Raw genomic sequence first — 24,073 nt, forward strand, 5'->3', positions numbered from 1 at the left:
ATAAGAGTGACACTGCAGATGACACTACCAAGCTGTCAATCTTCTTGTATCGTCATCGTTCCATCTCAGCCAACGAATCACATTAGATTACGTATGACAGTTCCTGTCCACTAGGTATGCGCCTTCGAGTTATTTGCGCAGTTACAAAATCATTTTCCACCTTAAATTTCTTATTCTTACAGTCGAGATCGGCCAGAACAGAAACGAGATTGGTAATATAAAAATCATAACTATCCTATTGACGGAATATTATTCACATCTAAAGGGGTATCTTAAGAGAAAATTGCCTTAGAAGACCGTTACATAACAACATCATGATTACAAAAGTTGGAGAAGAAGGGGCGTACCACCCCCAAGTTGCTACGTGTTAATCACAATAACTATCTAATTGCAAAACGTGAAGGTATCACACGTTTGCACCTTTAAGAATGAGAGGTGTCGAACGTGACCTTTTACCAGAGAGATTCACTCTTCCTGGACTAACAAATTAACTTAATTAATAACATAGCTTTCCCAAGACATTATCACGAGTTCTAATTACCATAGAAACTGAACAACTGTTTCTATGTCAACTTCACTATCATAACGAGGAAAACGTGACCAAACTCTACCTTTAAGATAAGGCTTCCAAAAGGAATAAAAAGTAATCAACCTGCCTTTTTATAATTTTTTTGCAGGAATGGTTTAAAGGAATACAATATTTCCAGTCCTTTCCTCGACACCAATATAAGGAAACTCTTGCGATATTTCAGATTAAATATAGTTGTATTTTTATCGTTTAACAAAATCGGGAAGCTGACTTGAATTTCGTCCTTTTCTTTGTCCCAGGGGACTCCCAGCAGTTTTGATTCGCCCTTTCTGGTTCCCAGTTGTTGTTTGACGAAACCCTGACTTTCTTCATCTGAAGTCGCAGTTTCAACTTCTAACTCCCGATTGTTGGAATGCCGCTTGTGCAGCTTGAAAGTCGCCTCACCAAAGATTGTTGTGGCTGTCATCTTGATTTCTAACGCTTGTTTTGTTGTCTCCCCGCCACTGATTAAATCATCCACGTACATACTGCGCTCTATCTGCTCCACTAGTTCCGGGTTCACCATTTTGTATCGCTGTAGATGTTCTTTGATAACTGCGGCCAAGAGGAATGGAGATGGTGCCAAACCAAAGAGTACTTGAGTGAATCGCAAGGTTTCTACCTATTTCTACCTATCTCTCACTGTTTTTTTGTCTCTGGTCTCTCTCATTTTAAATATACTATATGATCCTATTGTTCAATTATCTGTCACTTATCGGAAAAAATCAACCGGAAATCAACTAACGCTGAATAATCTCTCACAGCGCATTTAACTTCCGTGATACCTTGAAATGAATACTTTCTACCTGCTATCAAAACAGAAAGTTAAAATTTCAACCAAAACCTACATTCATGTAATTTTATGGTATTTCAGAGTACTGGCAATCTTTATATTAAAAAATGTTCCTCTCACGGGCCTTAGAAGACATATCTGAACAGATCTGGATCCAGTCTAGAGCAACCCTGTCCTGAAACATGCCGTGAGGAAACTGGATTCTAAAATGAAGCCATTTCTTGTTTACTAACGCAGCAATTTCGGGTCGCGAATTCCCACGTAGACTCTGTGACCCCCTTCTGCAGTATGATTTTATCGTGTCAGCGGTCGTCTCACTTTAGTAATAATAAACAAGGATCTGCCTGCAGTCAACCAGCGGTATCACAATTGATTACTCTACTCTGATCAGTTGGGTTCCGGAGTTGAAACCTTGCAGGATTTTGTTAGAATTTACGTTAAGAAAAGGCGAATTGAATGGCAGATTCAAATAGGAGGTAAGTACATCGGTAAAAAGGAATGCTTTATTAGAAAACTGCAGAACTTTTCCGTGTATAATTTTTAATACAGTAAAAAAGCTGAGCTTCCAAGGTGGCCATATATACTTTGCCGTTAAGATCAGGAATAGGTTCGTCTGTTTGATAGTCTACTGGCCCATTGAAAACTTAGTAGTTGACATCAGTTAAAATTAAGAACAAGTAAGCATTATTATCGTAAAAAATATGCAGCTTTTAGAAGCTGGCCAGTAAGGTATTCTTGGCTTATTGCAGAAGGAAATGTAATGGTTTCATATTAATAATTATTAGTCATGGTGAAGAGCAGGTCCTTCACAATAACAGTTTGAGTTGGTGAAGGGGGGACTCAAGTGTGTTCGCATGAGCTGGGAAAACTTGGATTTCAAATTACTGCAGGGAGGGGGGAGTTGGACAGAGGGGTCTGAACATCCTGATTCCCATAACCTTATTAAATGGCTCTTGCCTCTGTTTTATTTTCATTGCAAAAGTTTATGCAATTTTGCTAAAAATTTTTCCCAGTTCCTGCCCCTCTTGCCTCCAGTACACTTCCATTCCCTATTCTCATGGGTTCCCTTCCCCCTGTCCCCCACCAAATAACTCTTAGATACTGGGAATTGCTTTTGGAATTAGGAAAGAAAGTATTTATACACAAACCAGTGACAAACGTGTTGTACCCGAAATGCAGAGGTTTTTTTGTTGCTTTTGTTGTTAACAGTACAAGGATATGAATTATTTAGAACTGGACCTTCTTAATTTTATCATCAACTCCAATTTGATAATATTTTTCACAGGTTAATGCTTCAGCCATGAGTCTTGTAAATGGTTGGTAAATGGTTTATCAATCAGATTGGAACATACAGGGTAAAAAAGGGCATTTTATCACTCGCTTCTGGAAGTGTGTCTTCAATTTTCTCTTCAGTAAGTTCTTGTTTAGTATTTTATCTTTTGCTTGTTTGTGTGCCTTTTGGTTCTTTCTTGTTTTCTTTACAATTACAGTTTCTGAAAATATTGGTTCCATGGTTCTTGTCCAAAAAGATGTTTAATGAACATGACATATCTATTTCATCAGTTTCTCAGCAAATGAGTGCCTAAATCAAGGAACATTTGCTGTGACTGTAACAAAGAAGTATTACTGATCACATTCAGTCGGTCAAATTTTAACTGACTTAAATGATTGGTCTCTTAACAGTACACATCTTGGGCCCTTTTACTGCATATTCTTTGGAAAAAAATGATTTAAATTATATAGCTTGCTTTAGAAAATACACTTTCTCACAATTTTTTTCCCTTGAATGTAAATTTCAACAAGCTGAGCCACAACTCCATCACATACTTTAAAAATGAAAAGAAGACTCCCAGATAGGTTGTTATTTGTGTGTATTTTAAGTGTATGATCATGGACAATAAAAGAAAGGATTTTGCAATGCTGTGGCAAAGTTCACTCCTAAACAACTAGCATGGAAGAACTGTCCACATCTATCGCAGCCAAGCCAGTCTTCACTGTCATCCATCTGACACACCTTGTAAACAAGAACATCCCTTCCTCTGCCAAAAAGTGAAGTAAAAGTTCAAAATGATTACTTAATTCTCAATTTGTTTTTTGGGATTAAACACAATACACAGTGGTGATTGTAATGATAAGAAAGGCATAATTATTGTACCTCAAAATGTCATCGTAACAGCTGCCAAACAGGTTGGATAGAAGCTTCATTCTCTCAATAGAAACATTGACCTTTGTGATCGGTCTGTTATCACACAAGTTCCTGGCAAACTAACAATAGATCTTGCAGTGATATTATATATGATGTAAGATTGCTTGATGTAAAAATGTAAATATTCTGATTATGTTTCTTTAAAAACTGCTATGGAATGACATCATAATGTTTTGACTGTTTAATGTCAAAGGTATTGATGGAATTGGTACCTATGAGCTCACTTATCTAATGCTTTATACTACTCTAAAGATTACCTTACAAATAAGTACTCCACAGTTGAATCCATCAGTTTGCTGAAAATGGGGTGGCTCAAGGCATGCCCACTCTTTACTTTTCCAGCCTGTTTTGATGTCAGCAGCCTCACTACAGAAAGATTGCAACCATTTTCATAAATGCTACTGGATATAGCTACAAAAATGAGTTATGAACATTGTCTCAATATTAATTCCTGGCGATTGATGGAATCAATTAAGTTAGGTTTAGTTAAGTTTATGTTACATGAAGTCACTTAATTACTCATATATATATATATATATATAGCTGAAAAATCATAAAAACAATGTGGCCAGTACAATGGCCATTCATAACTCTCACAACAATGAAACACAGGGTCTTGCTGGGAATACAGAAACTCACCTTATGTTATTTATAAGTCTGTACAGGCTGGGATTGGAAGCTGCTGTTATTTCATTTGAATGTTTGTTTCCATGAATAGGATCAATGTAGACACGGATAGATTCCTTGTTATCTAAAATCTTTGAACACATTTATTTTATGTCGTCAAAACGAAGTCCTGAGTCATGTGTACAATGTTCAATTTATCTAAAGAATATAATACAAATTTTAGAGATGACTATTTTATAAAAAAAAAATGTACAGTATGAATAGCATCCTCGACTTACCAGTAATGTCCAGTGATGTCCAGTGATATTCATTGGAATAACAATTTTTTCAATTCCATGGAACCCCTCGCCCATCCACAGTCTACGGGTACTTGCCCCATGTTTCACCAACTGACAAAGGGTACTGTCAGCAGCAAAGATTTTTTGGTTGAGTTTTGTTAGTTTCCACAGTGTAGCATCAACGATCTACAAAGAGAAGCACAACGACTTTAACAACTGAAGATATACAAAATTAATCTTTCAAATAGTTACTGGAAAACAGTACTGCTCACCATATCAGTTAACCATCCATCTACAAAACTAGGGATTTCCTCTTTAATTTTCTGTGTTTCTTTTGCAGATAAAGTGTCAGGAGGAAGAGTGGCTAGCAAGTCAGAAACGGTTACTTTGAATGGCCCTACTTCCAGTACGGAATCGCGTATACCAGTGTTGACTTGCAAGGTCTTAACTCTCGTCTCTGCGTCACACAACTGTACTTCTGACTCTCCTAGCTGAGAAGGCCTGTATATACACCACAACAGTAGATCAAAAGAATAGTCTAAAAGGTTGATAAATCGTTCCCTACTTAACTGATAGAATATTCGAAGAGTTATGATCACTGTTCTGTATTACTACATTCGATAGAATTATACCTTAATGAGATACGAGCAGAACTCTCGTGAATTGTGCCAGTTAGCTCATCATTATCCATGTCGTTATCCGCATCATTACACAGTTCAAGTTCATTATCGTCATCAAGAGACACATCACATATCGAGTCAACCTGCAAATAAAACATTGGCACATACAAGATAAACATTTTACACGTTGACATAAACAGTTCTTTCAATCGTTGTGAGAAAACAACGAATTATACCAACCTCTTCTAATTCCACAGCACTGTCTTTGGAATTGCCCTCATCCCTTGTCAAGTCTACAACCACGCCCCTGTCCTTCCTTCTCTTGCTGTGTCGTCTGCGTTTGGGAAGTGTCTTATGTTTAACCTTGTGGTAGTCTACCTCTGTAACTTTGAGCTTTTTTGCAGGACTCTGTCGAAGAGGAAGGCCATTTTCAAGAGAGGAACTTTGACGGAGATCCTTTAGCAGAGATTCCACAGTCGTGATAGTATTCTCAAGGATACCTGGATCATCGACCACGAATGTTGCTGATCTTAATTCATCGACTCTTTCCTGAAGGCGCTTTCTGAGCTTTTCAGTTATGAAAGGTTGCTCGTTGTCGTTGATTTTTTGCCGGGAAGAAGTGCCACTGGATTGAGCAGGTGCATCATATTCATCGGAAGATGAGGTGGGGACTGTTGTTTCTGCACCGCATACTTGACTGTAAAAGTCATTTCCCTCGTCCGTTGAACTCGGTTCCGAGGTTGGTTGTTCGTCAGGATCGGCTTGATCAAAATGCACGGTGTCCAGAGTTATGAAGACGCTATTTTTGTAAGAATGCGGTAAGCTGTTAAAGCTCCACTCGTCAAAGAAGTTGAAAACAGCAAAAAGGTGTTTACAAGGGAAATGCGTTTTACGCCAGCTTTCACATTTGCAGCTTGGCTCCAACAGCTTGACAGCAAACAGCTTCGTACTGTTCGAACTGCTTTTGACGAGAAATTCACCCTTTTCTAAATTGACACATTTCACGTCATGTTCGGCAAACTCAGCAGCCCCAAAGTTACTCCTGAGGCAGTGTTTGACGAAATGAGGAGGACGGTTGTGAAGATAGTCAGGTATATCGCGCTTGAATTCACGATAAGAACCACTCAGCTGAAGGTTGGTGTCCAGGTAGTGTTGGTAGGAATCAGGGATAAACGACTCCACGATCATCACCACTATTCCAAAAACTGATTTGTCGAGTGATCCAGGCAAATACCTGTATTTGAACAACTTATTCTGCGCTTCAATTCCATTGTTGGTATTCACGATGTTAACGGCCTGTTGAACACGAAATGCATGAGCCCAACGATCGGAACAGTCCAACCACACCTTCCCGCAGTATTCTTGTACTTTGGGATTTCCTAAGTACAACGTCGACTTTCTCAGGCTTTCCACGGCCTTCTTGTAGGACGTCTCCGAACGAGCACGAGCAATTGCTTGCATCAGTTCTAGAAACATCTTTTGTTCCCCTACGGTCAGTCCATTTTTGCCGGCTTTGACCCATCTCTGCCACGCCTGCTCGCGGTGAAAATCGCATATGTATACCGCAACATCTGGGAATTCGCTTTCGATAGCATTTATTTCCGCCATCGAATAATCTACCATAAAATACTTTGGTTTCCACGTAGGATTCCAGCTTTTGATGATATGAAGGGCTTCCGCGATGCATTCATTGTCCTCGTTCTGGCAGAGAAATTCGGCTACAACCTTATAACCCACATTGGTGTGGACACACACGAAAAACAAAGGGATCGCATACTTAGTCGTTTTGTAGGTGGCATCCATAAGTACAAGGTCACTGCCATACCTGAGGAGAAGCCTCCGCTGCCATTCTTCTTGGTGTACGCACAAAAACTTTGTCTCGTCGCCATCCTTGACCTCGTCCCTTGTCCTGAAGTAGAACTTGGATGATGGGGAGTCACGCCTCCATTGCTCAATTTTGCGCTTTAGTGACTCTTGATCATCACCGCAGTATTTGCTGGCGCTGATTGCTCGAGCGATATGACTTCGCAAATCCTGGCGACTGGGGTAATATCGTCGGTTCGACTTTCGGGGTTTCTGATGACCTTCATGACTTCCAAACATTTCTTTGTCGACGTACTGCTCCAAGCATTTCCGTACCACATCTGGACTAGTTATATTTTCACTAACCAGCTCGCGGATCTTGCTTGCGATTTTCGGATGGATGGAGTGACCTATTGTGGCGGCCTCACCGACAGGATGTACCTTGTGTGCTGTACTAAGGGGAAGCCTGAAATAGAATCTTTTCGTCGTTCTTAGGCGCTTTCCCGTCTGCTTGTCATCCTTTAATCGCTTGAGAATCCCGGCTTTTGCCTTCCGTAGACCTTTCTTTGACGAGCACTCTTCAGGTTCTAAAGTATAATCAGTGTACAGCCGTATAGCTCGCACTTGCAGACTTGCTGGGCAGTCGAGTTTTCTTGATCCTTGAACTTTAATGTAACCTCCGGAGCTGGCTAAGTAATCGTGTCCGGAGGTATTTTGAGGTTTCTGTTTCTTTCCACCTCGAGAATCCTATATTTTCATAGAGAAACAGAAAGTAATGATAAGGTTCTAAGCACTCTATGCCACGTTTTTGAAAATGTCGTAGCAAACCGTGTCAATAGTATCCTTACCGCCTTTGGTCCATGCAGGCAATGTCTTGTTTCCACGGTTACCACTGAGAATGCGTGGGCCAGACAGGCAATAGGAAGGTTGCCAGACTTTTGCTCAAACATGGGTTGTACTAAAAAAAGACGAAACTACCGACATCATAAAGAGAGATTTTACAAAGCTGTTACATAGCGCGATTATTGAAATATTGAAAAACTTTCCGCAAAGCAAAAAAGATGATTTTTTTTCCAAATGAGATTTCCGGCACTTGCGACTGGAGTATTTTATAAAGAGGTTGTCAAAACGACATTTATTAAGTTTTCTTTTTATGTTAACCACAGACCCCAGAGCCCAGTGTTTTCCAAGTATGTTCGGAAATTCTCCCTTGTGTTTTATTTTATGTGTAATGAATCCTGAAAACTCGATATCTTTTTCATTATTTCAAATGTATTTTTTACACTATAGATCTTTATTTACCTTCGTATAATAATTTACTCCCCAGACATCAACTGTTTTATGTTTCTACCCTCGTGTCATTCTTGGAACTTGATTTTGGTAAATTAAAGATTTCTGGAGACTCAAGCTTTCATAATTTTGGGCTGCTTTCTTTGTTTTTCAAAAAAAAAGGAAAAAGAGTGCAAACGAAACAGATCCGGTCCACACGCGCATGTTTTTTCACAGCGCCTTGTCTTTTCTTCCAAACCCATGTAAACTGTTAAAAACCTTTCGGGCCGAGGTTAAAGAAAAATGTTATCATTTTTAGACTAAGAAAAACGCTTTATTAAATAGTCGCTAAATCTTGACAACCGTGAATGATTGTTGACTTTTATGACGATGATTTAGAATTTCTTCGTACTCATTTTCTCACCGGTGGAAGTTGTGCAATAGTCTGTCAACGCACGTGTGGAACGGATACTGTAGATGCCTTCGGATAATTACCGAAATTAAAATCCTGGCCATTTGATGGCTAAATTTTATTGAACTGTTGCGACATAATATTTCGCTTTCATTTCTTCATTAAAATATGGACGTCGCATCTGGGCTCCATAAATGACTAGAATATTTCCGCCTTAAACAAACAAAAGGCAGCGAAAGGTCAAGTTGTTTTGTAATATAAACATGAAAACCCTGGCATGGCCTGCCTTGACTGTATTCGTCCTCTGTTTTGCGCAATCGTTTTCCTTTTCCCGAAAATTGCAAACCTAAAATGCTCAAAAGAAAAAGTAAAGAAGATTGAAAATACCATTTTCGGATGATCTCCGCGACCTTTCCTTGACCTCTGTTGTGGAGCGCACAAAACAGGTAGAATTCAATGTGGTGAATTGCTCAATGAGATCTTCCTTCCGTTCCTCTGTCCCATCTAAAAACCCGTAACCGTAGTCACTATCAACGCGTACCTCGCAGAGGTTTGCATAAAGAAACTCGATTTCCTTTTTAACTAGCGTAGATTGTTTGCCAGAACTATTTGGATTACAGCTAAGGCCAATAGCCCGCGTTGCAAAAATTCGGATGACATCTCGTTAGCAAGGCAAGGTCAATGAGCCCTGATAGGGACGTGACTTTAAGTAATAGCGCGGGATTCTTGCCGCTGGTTATAATTAACAGCTGATTCAACCCTAGTCCCCAAGTTGAGCTCCCTTAGTTAGTTATTACTAAAGTGGGACGACCGCTGACACAATAAAATCATACTGCGGAAGGGGGTCACAGAGTCTACGTGGGAATTCGCGACCCAGCAATTTCATTGTACCCACTACTAACTCGAATTTTCAAAACGGCTTAATTCAGAATGATCTTCTGTACGATGTCATCTGGTAAACACTTTTCGCTAAACACTTTTTCAGGCACATTCCCTTTCTAACAGAATTGTTCCAGAATGAGGTAAGAAAGAAAGTTTCAGTGTACAGCTCTGAATATTAAAAGTCATAGTGTTTCAATCTGGGTACGCTTTGTACTTTCTTGTATTGTATTGTTTTGTCGTTGTTTTCTCTATCCAAGAACTGAATGCATAATGTAGTATGGGGCTGTGCGGAAATTTTACCCTTAATTTTTTCAGTCGATGACCTAATGTCGTGGATGAATAATAAGATGGTCTATTACAAATGACTGGAGTGACAACATACGACTTCTGAAATTGATTTCACTTGATTTAATTATTTAACTACCTTCAAGGTGATTCTTCAGAAAAGAAGTTATGGGACAATTTATGGTAAACTTTCCTTAAATGTTCCTTACCAATGTCTGTTTCGAAAAATACAAAAAGAGAGATAGGTCATCTCGCTTGTTTAGGAGATATATGCACCAAACTTACCCCATTTATGCCTGTACTGGCACTAATCATGCCCGTCATTTCATCGGTTCACTGTACATTTTGCTGCTGCTGGAAAAAAGCTTGATAGGTAGTAAGTCTCGAGTGTATGGAACAATTTAATATATAATTTTAGGGAATATCACGCAAATTTAAACGATATCGACTCAAAATGTTCTTAGAGTCATTCCTTTCAGGGTCATAATTTGAAACTATGGGAAATAAAACATGGTCACTTTGCTCATTTAAGAGGTAAAGACCATAGCACCTCTTTACCTGGTCCATTGATTGATAAACAATACAATGTTCTTGGAATGCATATATGCTTATTGGCTTGATTATGTGATATTATGCACAGTACATGATGTGCAGGGCTAATTACTGAGGAATCACCTTAACCCTTTAACTCGTAAGATCTCATTAGTAATTCTCCTTACTGTCAGCCTTATAGTTCTTGTGATGAAAGTTTGGAGAATTTGGTATTGGATCAACTAGTAATTCCTATATTAATATTTTTCTTTATTCTCATCACTTGTCTGCTTGATATTGTACTGATATTGTAAGGAGAAATTCTGTCTTGGTCACTCATGGGAGTTACAGGGTAAAACTAGTCCAATTTGGCAGGGATAACTTACATGTGGTATATATGTAACCTTGACATCTCAAGGTCTCACATGGCTAAACAATTATGAGGTTTGAAATGATTTGAATTGAGGCCAGTCATCTGTACATGTGTTGCTCTGTGTCAGAGTAGGCAAGATTTCTGTGTAACCCATAGATCATTATACACACAGTTTTATGAACATAGAAACATTGGCATAAACAGTGCACTGATTTTAGGACTACATCTTTAAAGTATGGGGTTATAGGGAAATCTTTCCTTGAAGTGTTTGACTGTTCATCTAAAGGATTCTTTAAATCTCCTTGACCTAAGACATTTCCTTTGTCTTATGTACTTCAAATTTGATGATGATGATGATCAGGGTGTTCATCATACATTGTCACTTATCTAACTTTTAGGACTTTGGCTTTGTCATAGAATAATTGGGGGTTATATTTCTCCTCAAAGTGCTTGAGTGTTTATATGAAGGATTCTTTAACTTGTCTGAAGCTGAAATATTTCCTTTGTCATATGCTTTTGAAATACAATGAGAGTTGATTGAGTCAAAGAGCAGATTCTTTCAACCATTACACTCCCAAGATCTCATTAGTAATTCTCCTTACTTTCTACCCTAAAATTCCTATGATGTTAGTTTTGAGAATTTGTTATTGGATCAACCAATAATCCCCTAATTAATACTTTTCTTTATTCTCATCACTTGTCTCCTTGATTTAGTTTTGATATTATTATCATGGTAAATTTTCACTCTTGAAAGTTAAAAGGTTAAATCTGATGGGGTCTTCATCACACATTGTCACTTTCTTGTAAAAACTCAGATAGGATTTTTTTTATATCCATTATTTGGTCTCACTAATTTTTCATAGAAAACATCTCTTTTGTGATAATAACAGTGATGATGATAATGATGATTCTTCCACTTTTTTTGTTTTTGTTTTGTTTTTTTACCTAAAAAGACTGCTGAGGTGTACATGGAGATCTTACTTTGTGATAATGAAGATGATGATGGTGTTGATTCTCTTTGTTCTCATCACTTGTCTTCTTGATATTGTTTTGATATTATAATTAGAAATTCAGTCATGATTTCCATGAGAGTTAAAGGGTGAAATGTATAGGGGTCTTCATTACACTTAGAGACATTTCTTTTCTCTTAAAAACTCAGAGAGGTTTTGTGTTTCATCCATTTGTTGGTCTTGGTGATTTGTCATAGAGAAAACCCCTTGTTGTGAATGAAAAGCAACACAGGTATGCACTGCAGACCTATGTTGGAGTGCTTACATTGTCCCTTATCAATCACAAATAAGCCGTGAGATAGATTTTTTGTTTCCCAATGCATTGCAGGCCTATTGTTTACTTTTTTTAATAATGACAAGAATAGATGTAATAATAGCAATAATAACAATAATTCTCTAAGTGCAAGCCAAAAGTGTTTACTACAATTTTGATATAAGTTCTTGCTTTATGTTTTTAGGCTTCGATTGCCTTTTGTGAGAAAAAAAAACTCTCTCACTGATGTGCAGCCATGAACAGAATATGTGATATAGTTTAGAAATCCTCACTTGCATTCACTGTGATTATTGTTATGTCTTCATATTTTTATTTCTTCAGAAAGAAAAAAATTGATGGTTTATTTGTTTGACAGGTCAGATGTTCTTCATTCAGTGCTGTTTCTCAATGCATTGCAGGCCTACTAGCAAAATAAATAAATAAAAATTCCAGATGCAATGTCAAATAGGCAAATTACTTTGGTAGACTATTTTTGATGATAATATAATATGATAATAACATTTTTATGTTGTTGATAATAGTTCTGCAAGTACAGAGTAACAGTGTTTATTGTTACAGTAATCTTGAAATAGGCTCATTATGTCCTTTCTCTCTTTTTTGGCAAGCTAAGAATACCTGTAAGGAAACAACAAAGCTGTTATAGTAATTTTTAACTATAGAAAGAATATGCATTCATGGCACTTATTGTTTATCTCCTTTAGAAAGCTGAAAAGAAACTTTCTTTTGAGAGACAAAGATGTGGATCATGAAACTGTTTGATAGCTTAGATGTGCTTGTACAATGTTGCAATTTTTATTGAGCAACAGAGATTCTACTTTAGAGTTTACTGTTAGTTTCAAAATGTATAGTTAGAACACTCTTTATTATCCTTTTGTTCTGGTTTACTTTTGTCAACCATTCTTTTGTTAGTTAATTATTATTACACAATTATTAAGTTTGTTATCTCCAATCAATTCCTATTTAAGGGCACTTAAAGAGATTCAATTTTGATCATCACTACCAGATAATCTCTACCTAAGTGCATTGCCATAAGTTTGTTCTTAGATGCCATCACTGTCAGTTATTTGCTTTATCTCTCTTACATTTTACCTTTTGTCTGTGTTATTGGTGTAGTTCTTGTTTTAAGTTTCCTCTGCAATCGCTTCATTTTAAGTCAGGGCAATGTTACATTTTGAAACGCATTTTTTTTTACTTTAGTTTGTGTAATATTTTCCCTTAGTTCGAACCACTTAACCTCAATTGCTACTTTGATCAAACACAAATATATCTCAGCACTATCTTCTACAATTATTGAAGAGCACTTCTCATTCTATGTGCGTTTGAATTGTCTACTCAGCTACTCAGGTAACCTTTTGACATTGCATTAAGCACATTTCATGAGCAGGAAAAAATTCCTCACACTTTTTCCTTTGTGGGAAATGGTCAAGTTTGTTGATTGAATTAAAAATTTCCTTTGACATTTGTTTTACAAGCTACCCATTTTACAAACTTGCAATCCTCTTTGGAATCTTCTGTAACAATTGTCTTTGACTTACCACTTGGGTAGCAATAAAATTTCTGTAAATCTACAGAAATGACTTTTTCAATGACGCACTAATTACTGACTAAGAGAATAAATTTTCTTCTCTCTATTATGGCTGGTGTCTTTTATAGGCATGATAGTATTTGTTTGAATAAATTTGTTAAGAAAACATATTGGGGGAAATTCAATTTTTTTATCTCTGATGGAAATTTAAGTAGTTTGGAAATCTTAATAAGTGTTAGGTTATTTTGTAAACTTCACTAAGGTTTCTTTCCTTTGCACATGAGAAATTTAGCATCGTTGGAGTTAGTGTTTGTTCTATCTTTTAATTAGATGGTCATGGGTATGGAAATCATTTCTGTTTACATTTCCCCTTCATAATCTACAGCTTCCGTCAACATCTGCTTCCTCAGAATATCTCATCCATCCATTCTTACTAGTTTGTATACTTCAAGAGCAAAGTGCTTAAATATAGGACCACTTTGAATTAAAATGATACATATTGACTTGCTCATTGTTGTTTTCTCACAGAAACAGTCAGAAGAGAGACTTAAGGCAAGATGTGTCATGAATCCAGTAAAGTTGATATGAGCCAGGTGTGAGACAAGCATATTGGCCGAAAAGGAACAATTCCAGAACAGAGCAGAGAACAGATGTGGAAAAGAATTGTGTAGTTTGTGGACTCAAAGATGGCTTTGTATCCAGCAACAAAGTGTAAACAACCTACCATGACACATGAACCTTGTAATGGCCTTTGTCAAGAGAGTCTCTGTGGCTCAGTGTCCAATTGTGGGGTTGATTCAGAAAGTCTAAGATTTGATTCCCCATCAGAATTGTTTTGTCCCCTACTTGTGATGTGACAAAAAACATCCTTCTTCATATTAAACCAAACTTGCTTTATATTCTTTTTGTGCCCTTGCAAGCAAGTGAAACAAGATTTCAACCAATTGGTGATATAAATAATTCTCTATTTTGTTTAGATCTTTAAATTTTCACCTGCTCCTAGAGTTCACACTCTTAAGATATAGAACTCATTCAAAAACTTAACTTACTCAATTATGGCTTATTTGAGAGAAAAGGCACAGTATTAGCATCAGCCAAGCAATCTTTTTTCTGATATTTTATTTTAATTAACCCTTCAACTCCTAAGATCTAATTGCTAATTCTCCCCTCAAGCTGCTACACATTTCTTTGTAAGTTAGTTTTGAGAATTTGATGTTAGATCAAGACAACAACTTCTACATGAGTATTCTCATTACCTGTTTGCCAAGTAATATATGGATATTATAGGGAAAGTTAAATGTTAATCACTTCTGGGAGTTAAGGTTAGTTCCCTCCTTCAGAGGCAATGGGTCACTTTTTACAGGAAATCTTGATCCATTGTCATTGACACGAGGAGGTCCCATTGTCCTATCAGTGTGCGTTTTCAGGAGGTGAGGTAATCTCCTGGCATGGCACAAGTTGTTTGCAAACGTTTAGGAGCTAAAATCTCATGTGTGATTTAGGGAGGAATACAACAGCTTTGAATGAATTTATATGGTGTATAGATTTGATCGATTTTCATCAAATTTCCCTAAAACATCCTAGGAATAATGATAACCGAAAGTGTGTTGGGAAATTTTGATATTTGAAATATTTGTCCTGTGGAGTCCTTTTACACAACATGTCTCGCATATTTTTAGGTACTCTAACTTTAGATGCTGATATCTACTCAACCAATCAGAATATCGAAAAAGCACAACACACTTATGTTGATCAATGCCTTGTGAATGTGACTGTGCAGCTATTTTGCTCATGCATCAGCATCCGATGCCTGATAAATTCAATAGAAGAACCTTCAGTTGCTTTATGCCTTACTGGCTTCTGTCACTTCCTTAAAGGAAGGTTGCTTAAATTATATTTTTTTATAGTAATCTGCATTTATCAAGCTTTCTTCTGATATATAGTTTGCTATGATTTTGGTTAAACTAGCATGCGTACGAATTTTTTCCTGAAGGACACCTGCGAAGCTGGGAAGTAACCTAAACCCTTTAACTCCCAGATCAAATTTCTAATTCTCCTTAATGTCAACTATACAATTCCTATAATGTTAGTTCAGAGAATTGAGTATTGGATCAACTAATTATTCCCAAATTGATATTTTTCTTTAATCTCATCACTTATCTTGTTGATATTGTGTTGATATTATAAGGAGAAATTCTGTCTTGGTCACTCGTGGGAGTTAAAGGGTTAAAGGATTTAGAATTATCTTGACCTTGTAGTTGTTCATTTCCTGGGATGTCAGTTAAAAGGATGATGGAATCTACCTCCTCTAAGCTGATGAACTTAATTCTCTTTACTTGTTTACTCAACAATGCACTTATGTTTTTAGGGAAGTTGCATTTTCATCACTTTTGGTAGCTAAATGGTTCAGTGTGGAAAAATGAATTGTGAAAGTTGGCTGGTATGAAGTGGGATAAGGAGGAGCATCAGGGATAGGAGAACGTAAGGGAAACCTAGAGGAGGGAGGGTGGAGGAACTATGGTTTGTCTCCCCCCTCCCCCACCTTCACCATCATTTCACTTTCAAACGGCACACAGTCCTCAGCACAAATCTCTCTCCACAGACTGTTGCTCTTCAGCCCCCATACTACATCAAAATTCAATGTGGTCATTCCAATACAGGGGTAGTTTGGTGATGAAGTTTCTGAGCTGTTGAATACACTTGGCCATGAGTCAATGTAAAAATGATAATCAATGGCAAAACACAAGGAAGGCCAAAACATTAAAGGAGGTAGTGAAAAAAGAAAATCAATGTGACACGATTGTGAATTTGTGGATAAAACTCTGCAGAAAACAATTGTTTTGTGTATTTTGTCAGACCAAGTCTAAGGCTGGAAACTAAATCTGAGAATTAACTCCAACAATCCAATTCCATTCTCAGTTTTATTTATTTACTCTTATCTTAGAAAAATAATAAATTTCACTTAATTAACAAAACTGAAAAATCAGAGGAAAATAAAAAATGCAAAAGTACTTCAAATAAGAGAAAAATGTAAAGCGACCACAGGAACAAAAGCCTTCAAGTTGGCCAAAGAATAAGTAGGCCTCCTAAGAATCAATAAGTTTTTAGGAGCCACTGACCATTAGGAACAAAAGCCTGCCATCAGTTACAAAATCTCATCACTAATTATATTATTCCTAACAGATCCTTTTGATGAACCATTTTAAAACATCATATCAACAACTTCTTTAGCATTTACCTTTTCCTGAAAGTTCTAAAAGACAAAAATATGACAATACTGACCTCCCCACCCAACTAAGGTAGAGGGAAGAAATGCATAGAAAACTGCCTTTTGTACAACATCGTACACAACAAAGCCATGCATTCCTGGTTTGTGATTTTGTTTTCCTTCAGGTATTCCAACTATCTTTTCAATAATATCAGTTATCTTTCTGCTCTGAATTCTGGGAGATTGTTTCATTGATATCTTAGGAATTGTTTTCACTCATCTGTTTGACTTTTGCAGTAGTATTTTGTGCAATGCTTGTTCTCCTTTTCTTCTGTTTTTTACATAACTAACAAAACAAGTTAGTGTTTAGTTTAGAGTTTCCCGATTATGATCCAAAGGAAACTTTACCAAAATTCTCATACTAATAAACATTTAGTTAATTTCATGCTTTCAAATTTTTCATCCTGATTCATTTTAGTCCCCTTAATAGGTCTGAGGGCTGAAATGCAGCTTTCAGTGTCACTAGCTTTCGATTCAGCCTTATTTGAAAGAGCATTAAAAAATAACCATTTATCTACAATAAAATGAACAATTTCTGCTCAAACTAATACCAGTGTCCATTCAAAAACAATGTTCAGGAAAGATAATCTTTGTGCAGGATCAGTTGTTACTCTGTTTCTTCCCTGCTTCATTGTTGTCCTCCTTGTGTTCCTCTTTCCTGAAACAAACATAATACAATTTCAACTCTAAAGCATTATACAGATCAGAAATTCAAAGTAGCCAGACATGCAGCTCAAATAGCTATCAACTTCAAAGTCATCAGGTAGCTTATATCTCTCAAGTTGCTTTCGTTGCATTTACTTTGGCCTGTCTATCATCCTCTTGGGCTTCCGTTTGAAGAATAATTTCTGAAGATTTCGCACACAAAAGCAAATTTGATTCAAGGCCAATTTTGAAAACGATTCATCAAAATCTTCTGGTTCTGTGGGGGAGGGGGGGAGGGGGGTCTAAAGAATATTATGGAGCCTTACAGGGGTACAGGTGAATTTTACTAGGAGACAACCAAAATCCTCAAGCAGCCTCCAACCCTCCTCTCCCCCCCCCCTGCTTAACAGTCTCTAAGATAGCTAATGGAAATTTCTTATCAGAACTAGACCTACCCGATGTATGTAAAATCCAACGTCACGTCGTCTCCCATCAGCACAAATGGAGCCCATTGATTAGGTTTGGGAAAGCCGTTGCTTCTCAACCATTTTACGGCCTGATGAAGAGATTCACTGGCACTTTCTCCACGTACAAGGTGTTTGTAGAAATGATTCATGAGCTGCTCCGTTGCTTCGTCTTCTATGGCCCACGATGCTACCAACACTGAACGTGCACCGGATGCTAAGAATGCACGAGCGATTCCAAGAACTCCTTCGGCTTTGACCAATCCACGCGCACTGTGACAACAGCTCAATACAACCAGTTTTGCTCGCACTTGAACTCCGAAAATGTCGGACATTGTCAAGAGGTAGTCTTCTTCTTGTGGAAAACTGTTGGTGATACATTTAGGACATTTAGGCGACAGGGCAATCTCTCCTCTTTCGGCATTTCCATGCGCGGCAACATGTATGAGACTCACTGAAGGTATCGCATGAAGCACTGCCTGCTTAGTTGCAGACTCTCCTAACAAAGGCTGAACTCCCAGCAGTCGACCAACCATCTCTGCTTCCTTTCTAGCACAGAACAATGATACAAAGTTAGTGACACGTCCATCGTAATACACCTGGCCAACCGTAGGATCACCCACTACAAGTGCACCAGTTTCACTGTGATAATCCGCTGGACAATCATGAATGAGCTGGAGGGTCGTCAGAGAAGGGACGATACGGATTCTGTAAGTCTCTGATAGATACTTTCCGGCTGATTCATCACGCAAGGCAGCAAATGGGACTCGATAGGAGAAACGATCCGGCACAATGATGATTTCAGGCTCTGTAAGTAAATCTACCACAGGAGCGATGATCCATTTGTAACACAAATGATGAATTCTTTCGGTTTCTTTGCTTTCGTCACCGCGCAAAGTTGCTCGGCTCTCTTCCAAAAGAGATGTCGTTACGTTGCCATCCAAAGATCGATCTTCGCAATTCGCTGTGAATAAAACGCTAAAGCTGGCGGCGCTCTTTTTGAAAATTCCCTCCACGTTGTAAACATTCTCAGGAATGAAAGTGCTGTCTTTCACTTTGTCGGTGACTCGAAAGGAAATGTCTCCATTTGCTTTCAAAACCCAGAGACAAACTTGCCGCTCACGATACGAAATGTACAAAAAGACACAGTTACTATCTTTTTTCACGATGTTTTCAATCCCAAACCATAACTTTGGATCAGCCGAGATGTGGCTTTCAACGGAGAACTTCTCTGCCATGCATTCTACTAGGACTCTCGCTCGTCCCAGCTCCTGGACATAAAGAGCGTCTTGAAATTTGCCAGTATCGCAAAGCAAAGTAGTGAGCAAGTGATAAGGAAAACTACCGTGCTCTTCTAACAGAGATATTTCAAACTCTTTGTTTCCTTTAAGAAAACTCCTCAATTGTTCATATTTTCCAATACATTGAAGGAGATGTTCCTTTGCCTCCACAACCTGTGATTGCGATACCTTTAACTGTGTGATGCTGAGAAGGCTTCTAAACTCAGTCATTATGTCTCCAATTCCACTGCTTATGGAGCGAGCCTTCTCTAAGTAATCTTCTGCCTCGTCGTATTCACCAAGCGATCTAGATAGATTTCCGAGGTTGAGGTAACTTAGTCCTTCCAGAGCTTTATCGCCACATTCCTTGCTGATGGTGAGCGCCTTCTGAGAATGTTCTTTTGCTTTCTGATTGTCATTGATAAAAGCGAACACTGCTGCCAAACCCATGGAACCGCATCCTTCTTCTCCTCTTTGTCCAATTGCTGTACTGATGCTGAGTGCTTTGTCGAAATATTCTTTAGCTTGACGATATTTCCTAAGGCCGCAGTAAACGTTTCCAAGGGCTATGTATGCTGAACATTCGTTTCTTCTGTCTCCTATTCCTTTTACGATGGTGATTGCTTTCTCGCAATATTCTTTGGCCTTCTGATATTCGCCAAGGGATTCAAACACACCTCCGAGGTTCACGTATGTTGTTCCTTCTCCATTTCTGTCGCCGATTTCTATAGCGATGGCAAGTGCTTTCTCGAAATACTCTTTGGCCTTCTGATATTCGCCAAGGGAAATAAACGCAACTCCGAGGTTCCCGTATGTTCTTCCTTCTCCATTTCTGTCGCCGATGTCTATCGCGATGGCAAGTGCTTTCTCGTAATATTCTTTGGCCTTCTGATATTCGCCAAGGGATCGAAACACAGCTCCGAGGTTCCCGTATGTTGTTGCTTCTCCATTTCTGTCGCCGATGTCTATCGCGATGGCAAGTGCTTTCTCGCAATATTCTTTGGCCTTCTGATATTCGCCAAGGGAATGAAACACACCTCCGAGGTTCCTGTATCTTGTTCCTTCTCCATTTCTGTCGCCGATGTCTATCGCGATGGCAATTGCTTTCTCGTAATATTCTTTGGCCTTCTGATATTCGCCAAGGGATTGAAACACAGCTCCGAGGTTCCCGTATGTTGTTCCTTCACCATTTCTGTCGCCGATTTCTATCACGACGGCAAGTGCTTTCTCATTATATTCTTTGGCCTTCTGATATTTGCCAAGGGATTGAAACACACCTCCGAGGTTCCCGTATGTTGTTCCTTCACCATTTCTGTCGCCGATGTCTATCGCGACGGCAAGTGCTTTCTCGTAATATTCTTTGGCCTTCTGATATTCGCCAAGGGATCGAAACACAGCTCCGAGGTTCCCGTATGTTCTTCCTTCTCCATTTCTGTCGCCGATGTCTATCGCGATGGCAAGTGCTTTCTCGCAATATTCTTTGGCCTTCTGATATTCGCCAAGGGATTGAAACACACCTCCGAGGTTCCTGTATCTTGTTCCTTCTCCATTTCTGTCGCCGATGTCTATCGCGATGGCAATTGCTTTCTCGTAATATTCTTTGGCCTTCTGATATTCGCCAAGGGATTGAAACACAGCTCCGAGGTTCCCGTATGTTGTTCCTTCACCATTTCTGTCGCCGATTTCTATCACGACGGCAAGTGCTTTCTCATTATATTCTTTGGCCTTCTGATATTTGCCAAGGGATTGAAACACACCTCCGAGGTTCCCGTATGTTGTTCCTTCACCATTTCTGTCGCCGATGTCTATCGCGACGGCAAGTGCTTTCTCGTAATATTCTTTGGCCTTCTGATATTCGCCAAGGGATTGAAACACAGCTCCGAGGTTCCCGTATATTGTTCCTTCTCCTTTCCTGTCGCCGATTTCTATCGCGATGGCAAGTGCTTTATAATAATATTTTTTCGCCTTTAGATACTCGCAGAGGATAAAACAAAGAGATCCAAGTCTCGCGTAAGCCACTGCCTCTTCTCTACGGTGGCCAATCGCTTTCATGATGGTAAGAGCGCTTTTACAAAGTTGCTTTGCCTCTGCAAACCAACATTTTGCCGTGTATTTGTCTCCCAGTTGTATGGTTAGTTCTCCAGCGAGGAAAAACTTGTCAATAAGTTTTGTGGTGTATCGTACTGCATTTGTGTAACCAGAGATGGCGTAGAACACATTGAATAATACATCAGCGATATCATGATCAAGGTCAATACCAGAGTCAAGCTTGTGAAGTAGAAATAAACATTCATTACATAACTCGGTCGCTTGTAGGCCACGATCAGTGTTGAGGAGAAATATGGCGACATCCAAACCAATCTGGACTAACTTTAGGATTTCTGCGGCGTTATTCATTACGTTATGTCCTGAATGTTAAAAGAATTTCCCCAAACGTGAGAAAAGAATCAGCAAAGACTTTCTATAGATGCATGAGCGCCTCTTGTCTTTCTTGTTTAATTCAAGACAAGCTCTATCAATTTTTTTAACCAATTGATCATCGGTTAATCCATTGCTCGTGCTATGCTGGCGTTCAACTCACTGATTATTTACTTTTTACATGCCACACAATTAATTAGAACTTAATCTGGTCGCAGTGTTCTGTTTGAAAGTGACTTCCACTTACATTCATTAGAGGGTGAATTGAAATTAGCACCGTTAGCCGTTAAAATTTAAGTTCAACTCAAAGCATTGCTAAATTGGTGTTTGTGTAACAAATTAAACGACATAAAATGTGTTGAATCTACATCAACATTATTATTTCTGGAACTTCTACTGGGTAGACATTGTGAATAGAACGGGACCATTTTAGTGGGAATGTATTCTACACGACGCGTCTTGCGCGTGCATTCATGTCATTCACACTGACCTCTGCAACTCGCTGTATCTGCCTGTTAGTTGAAAGAACTTTCCTGAATAATGCTTTTTGCTCAGGGAGAAGATTTCCTCGGACTTCTAACTTCAACAGATGGCATTTATGTTATTGATATGTTTTGGTTTTGAAGAACAATTTTGACTTTTCCTGAAGAATCCTATATCTGTGATTTTTATCAGGAGAGAAGATGAAAGCGCAAGCTGTCCCTTCTTTCTTAGTGGACGGTAAGTGGCTGAATTTTTTTGTAGGACTATGAAGGAGCTAGGTTCTTCTTTCCCATCCCTTGTGCTCACCCTTTTTTTCGCCCTCATGCACCCCCCCTATCACTCGCTCCAGCCGAGTGAGCGGCTTAAATCGGAAAGATTTTTACCGGATTAGATTTTCAATTTGGAATTGAAAATTACTTGAAAGAATACAGTACATATAAACCTTCAACAACAGAAAAATTTAACGAGATAGATGTTTCCTTCTTTGTCATTTTTTTAAAAATATTTTTCCTACCTGAATGTATCCTCAAATTTTTTAAAATCATTCCCTTCATACTTTACGGCAAGAAATTATAAAATTTTGGTTATGGTAGTTTTACCAATGTTGATATTTTTTACCCGCGCAGCCAGGATGGTCAACATGCGAGAAGGTTTTCTTGTTTTACTTTGGTAATCTATTTGATAACTCTTGCAGTCTCGAAAACTTTCAATTGTCTCTGATATTTCTGTATTTCATTGCAGTATCATACCAAAGCTATCAAATTGACTTTCAAAATCCAGGGACTTAATTTGCTTCTAATCTCTTGCTCTTCATTAAATTCTTCAGTACTTAAATCTGATTATGAATCGAGACAAATCAAAACATCTTTCATTGATCTAGGGACGTTCTTCTACGCCACAAAAATGTTGTGTTGTCTGGTAACAGAAATATTTGATGGAAATAAATTCAATAAAAAAAGTTACATTCCACTGTAAAACGAAGTGTGAAACCACTCAATGTCTCCAGAATGTTCAGATAAATAAATGTGTTGGTATTTCTAACCTTGTGTCCCGTACAGATAAAGCCGGCGTGTCAGTATCAGAAACTCGCTTTTGAGATGCGTGAAATTATACATATAAATGCCGTTGATCTCAATGAGCTTGTTAGATATGGGATTTTTCGCTTTTCCTAGTATATTTAGAGACTTAAACAGTTGAATTGCTTTGTTAAATATCTTTTGTTAACTCTATCAGTCACACTTGCAGGACGTTCGGTTTTTTCCCTGGTTAGTTCTCTTGGTACAGCACTTTTACAACTTAATTGAAACTAAGGAAACATTGACAATACAGAGCTAAAAATGGGAAAAAAATCTCACCTTTGAAAACAGAAAACGTCTTCTTTAGTCTCCCGATGGTGTGACTGATAAAAACATAAGTAAGAGAGTGAAATTAGACTTTCGCTGTCAAACAAACGTTATTGCAAATAGCTAATATAAGAACGTTTTACTCACACGTTTGGTAAGAAGAAACCATAAAAAAAACTAAGGAAGAACATTTTTTTCTAAATTGCCTGTAATAAAGAAATAAAAAAACGCGCTGAGGGCATTGTTAAGTTATGTAAGCACGCGGGAATTTTTTATGAACACTCGAGAAGTGCGGACAAGCACGAGCCGAAGGCGAGTACTTTTCGCACTTCTCGAGTGTTCTTAAAAATTCTCAAGTGCTTATATAACTCAGCAATGCTCGAGGCACAAGCTTTTTTTACTTCGTTTGTAAAATGTATCGTGAATTGCGCGCGCTCGTACCGTTGACGTAGGCTGCGTGCATTATATCTCATTATAAAATAATTCAAATAGTACGCGCGCTCTGATTGGCCATAAAACCATTTTACATGAGCGTATGTAAACACGGTTTTCGTTCCTCTTTCATTAGTTATTTTATAAAAGAAATGTAAAATGGTTTCCGTGTTTACGTAGCCTGATGTAAACACTTGGGAGGTTGGGAGAACACCCGATAAGCTGGAAACCACTCCGCTCGGCGTCGTGGTTTTCTACGCTTATCTCGTGTTTACATCAGGCTA

The 24,073-nt window shown here is 38.3% G+C and overlaps 2 protein-coding genes and 2 long non-coding RNA genes across 4 annotated transcripts; 2 read left to right on the top strand and 2 right to left on the bottom strand.

Annotated features, from left to right (window-relative positions):
* The first annotated feature begins 1,608 nt into the window (after window positions 1–1,608).
* Window positions 1,609–8,312, top strand: LOC149043343 (uncharacterized). Its single transcript, XR_016187687.1, has 4 exons — window positions 1,609–1,837; window positions 2,647–2,773; window positions 4,813–5,017; window positions 5,497–8,312. It is a non-coding gene; the product is annotated as an uncharacterized LOC149043343 (long non-coding RNA).
* LOC149043344 (uncharacterized) lies at window positions 2,876–7,195 on the bottom strand. The gene is made up of 8 exons (XM_089209484.1): window positions 5,333–7,195; window positions 5,105–5,235; window positions 4,745–4,973; window positions 4,473–4,658; window positions 4,207–4,325; window positions 3,825–3,933; window positions 3,517–3,626; window positions 2,876–3,400 (listed from the first exon to the last, which is right to left on the bottom strand). The coding sequence occupies exons 1-8, from the start codon at window positions 7,193–7,195 to the stop codon at window positions 3,250–3,252; spliced, it is 2,898 nt and encodes a 965-aa protein (XP_089065610.1). The 3' UTR covers window positions 2,876–3,249.
* A 1,138-nt stretch (window positions 8,313–9,450) lies between the features above and the next one.
* Window positions 9,451–15,700, top strand: LOC149043345 (uncharacterized). The gene is made up of 2 exons (XR_016187686.1): window positions 9,451–9,598; window positions 13,985–15,700. It is a non-coding gene; the product is annotated as an uncharacterized LOC149043345 (long non-coding RNA).
* Window positions 15,701–16,363: 663 nt separating this feature from the next.
* Window positions 16,364–21,908, bottom strand: LOC149043346 (uncharacterized). Its single transcript, XM_089209483.1, has 2 exons — window positions 17,825–21,908; window positions 16,364–17,382 (listed from the first exon to the last, which is right to left on the bottom strand). Exons 1-2 carry the CDS (start codon window positions 21,508–21,510, stop codon window positions 17,325–17,327), a joined length of 3,744 nt encoding a protein of 1,247 aa, XP_089065609.1. The 5' UTR covers window positions 21,511–21,908; the 3' UTR covers window positions 16,364–17,324.
* Between the last annotated feature and the right edge of the window lie 2,165 nt (window positions 21,909–24,073).

Source organism: Pocillopora damicornis, chromosome 6 (assembly GCF_964200805.1).
Source record: "Pocillopora damicornis chromosome 6, jaPocDami1.2, whole genome shotgun sequence".
NCBI classification, from domain to species: Eukaryota; Metazoa; Cnidaria; class Anthozoa; order Scleractinia; family Pocilloporidae; genus Pocillopora; species Pocillopora damicornis.

Excerpts from the sequence above, each read along its gene's own strand:
- LOC149043344 (XM_089209484.1), bottom strand. The coding sequence starts at position 7,195 with ATGTTTGGAAGTCATGAAGGTCATCAGAAACCCCGAAAGTCGAACCGA. Across the intron at positions 5,236-5,332 it reads GTGCTGTGGAATTAGAAGAG|GTTGACTCGATATGTGATGT; the intron begins GTTGGTATAATT and ends TTTTATTTGCAG. Across the intron at positions 4,326-4,472 it reads GACATCACTGGACATTACTG|ATTTTAGATAACAAGGAATC; the intron begins GTAAGTCGAGGA and ends ATGTGTTCAAAG.
- LOC149043346 (XM_089209483.1), bottom strand. The coding sequence starts at position 21,510 with ATGAATAACGCCGCAGAAATCCTAAAGTTAGTCCAGATTGGTTTGGAT. Across the intron at positions 17,383-17,824 it reads TTGGATTTTACATACATCGG|GAAAGAGGAACACAAGGAGG; the intron begins GTAGGTCTAGTT and ends TGTTTGTTTCAG.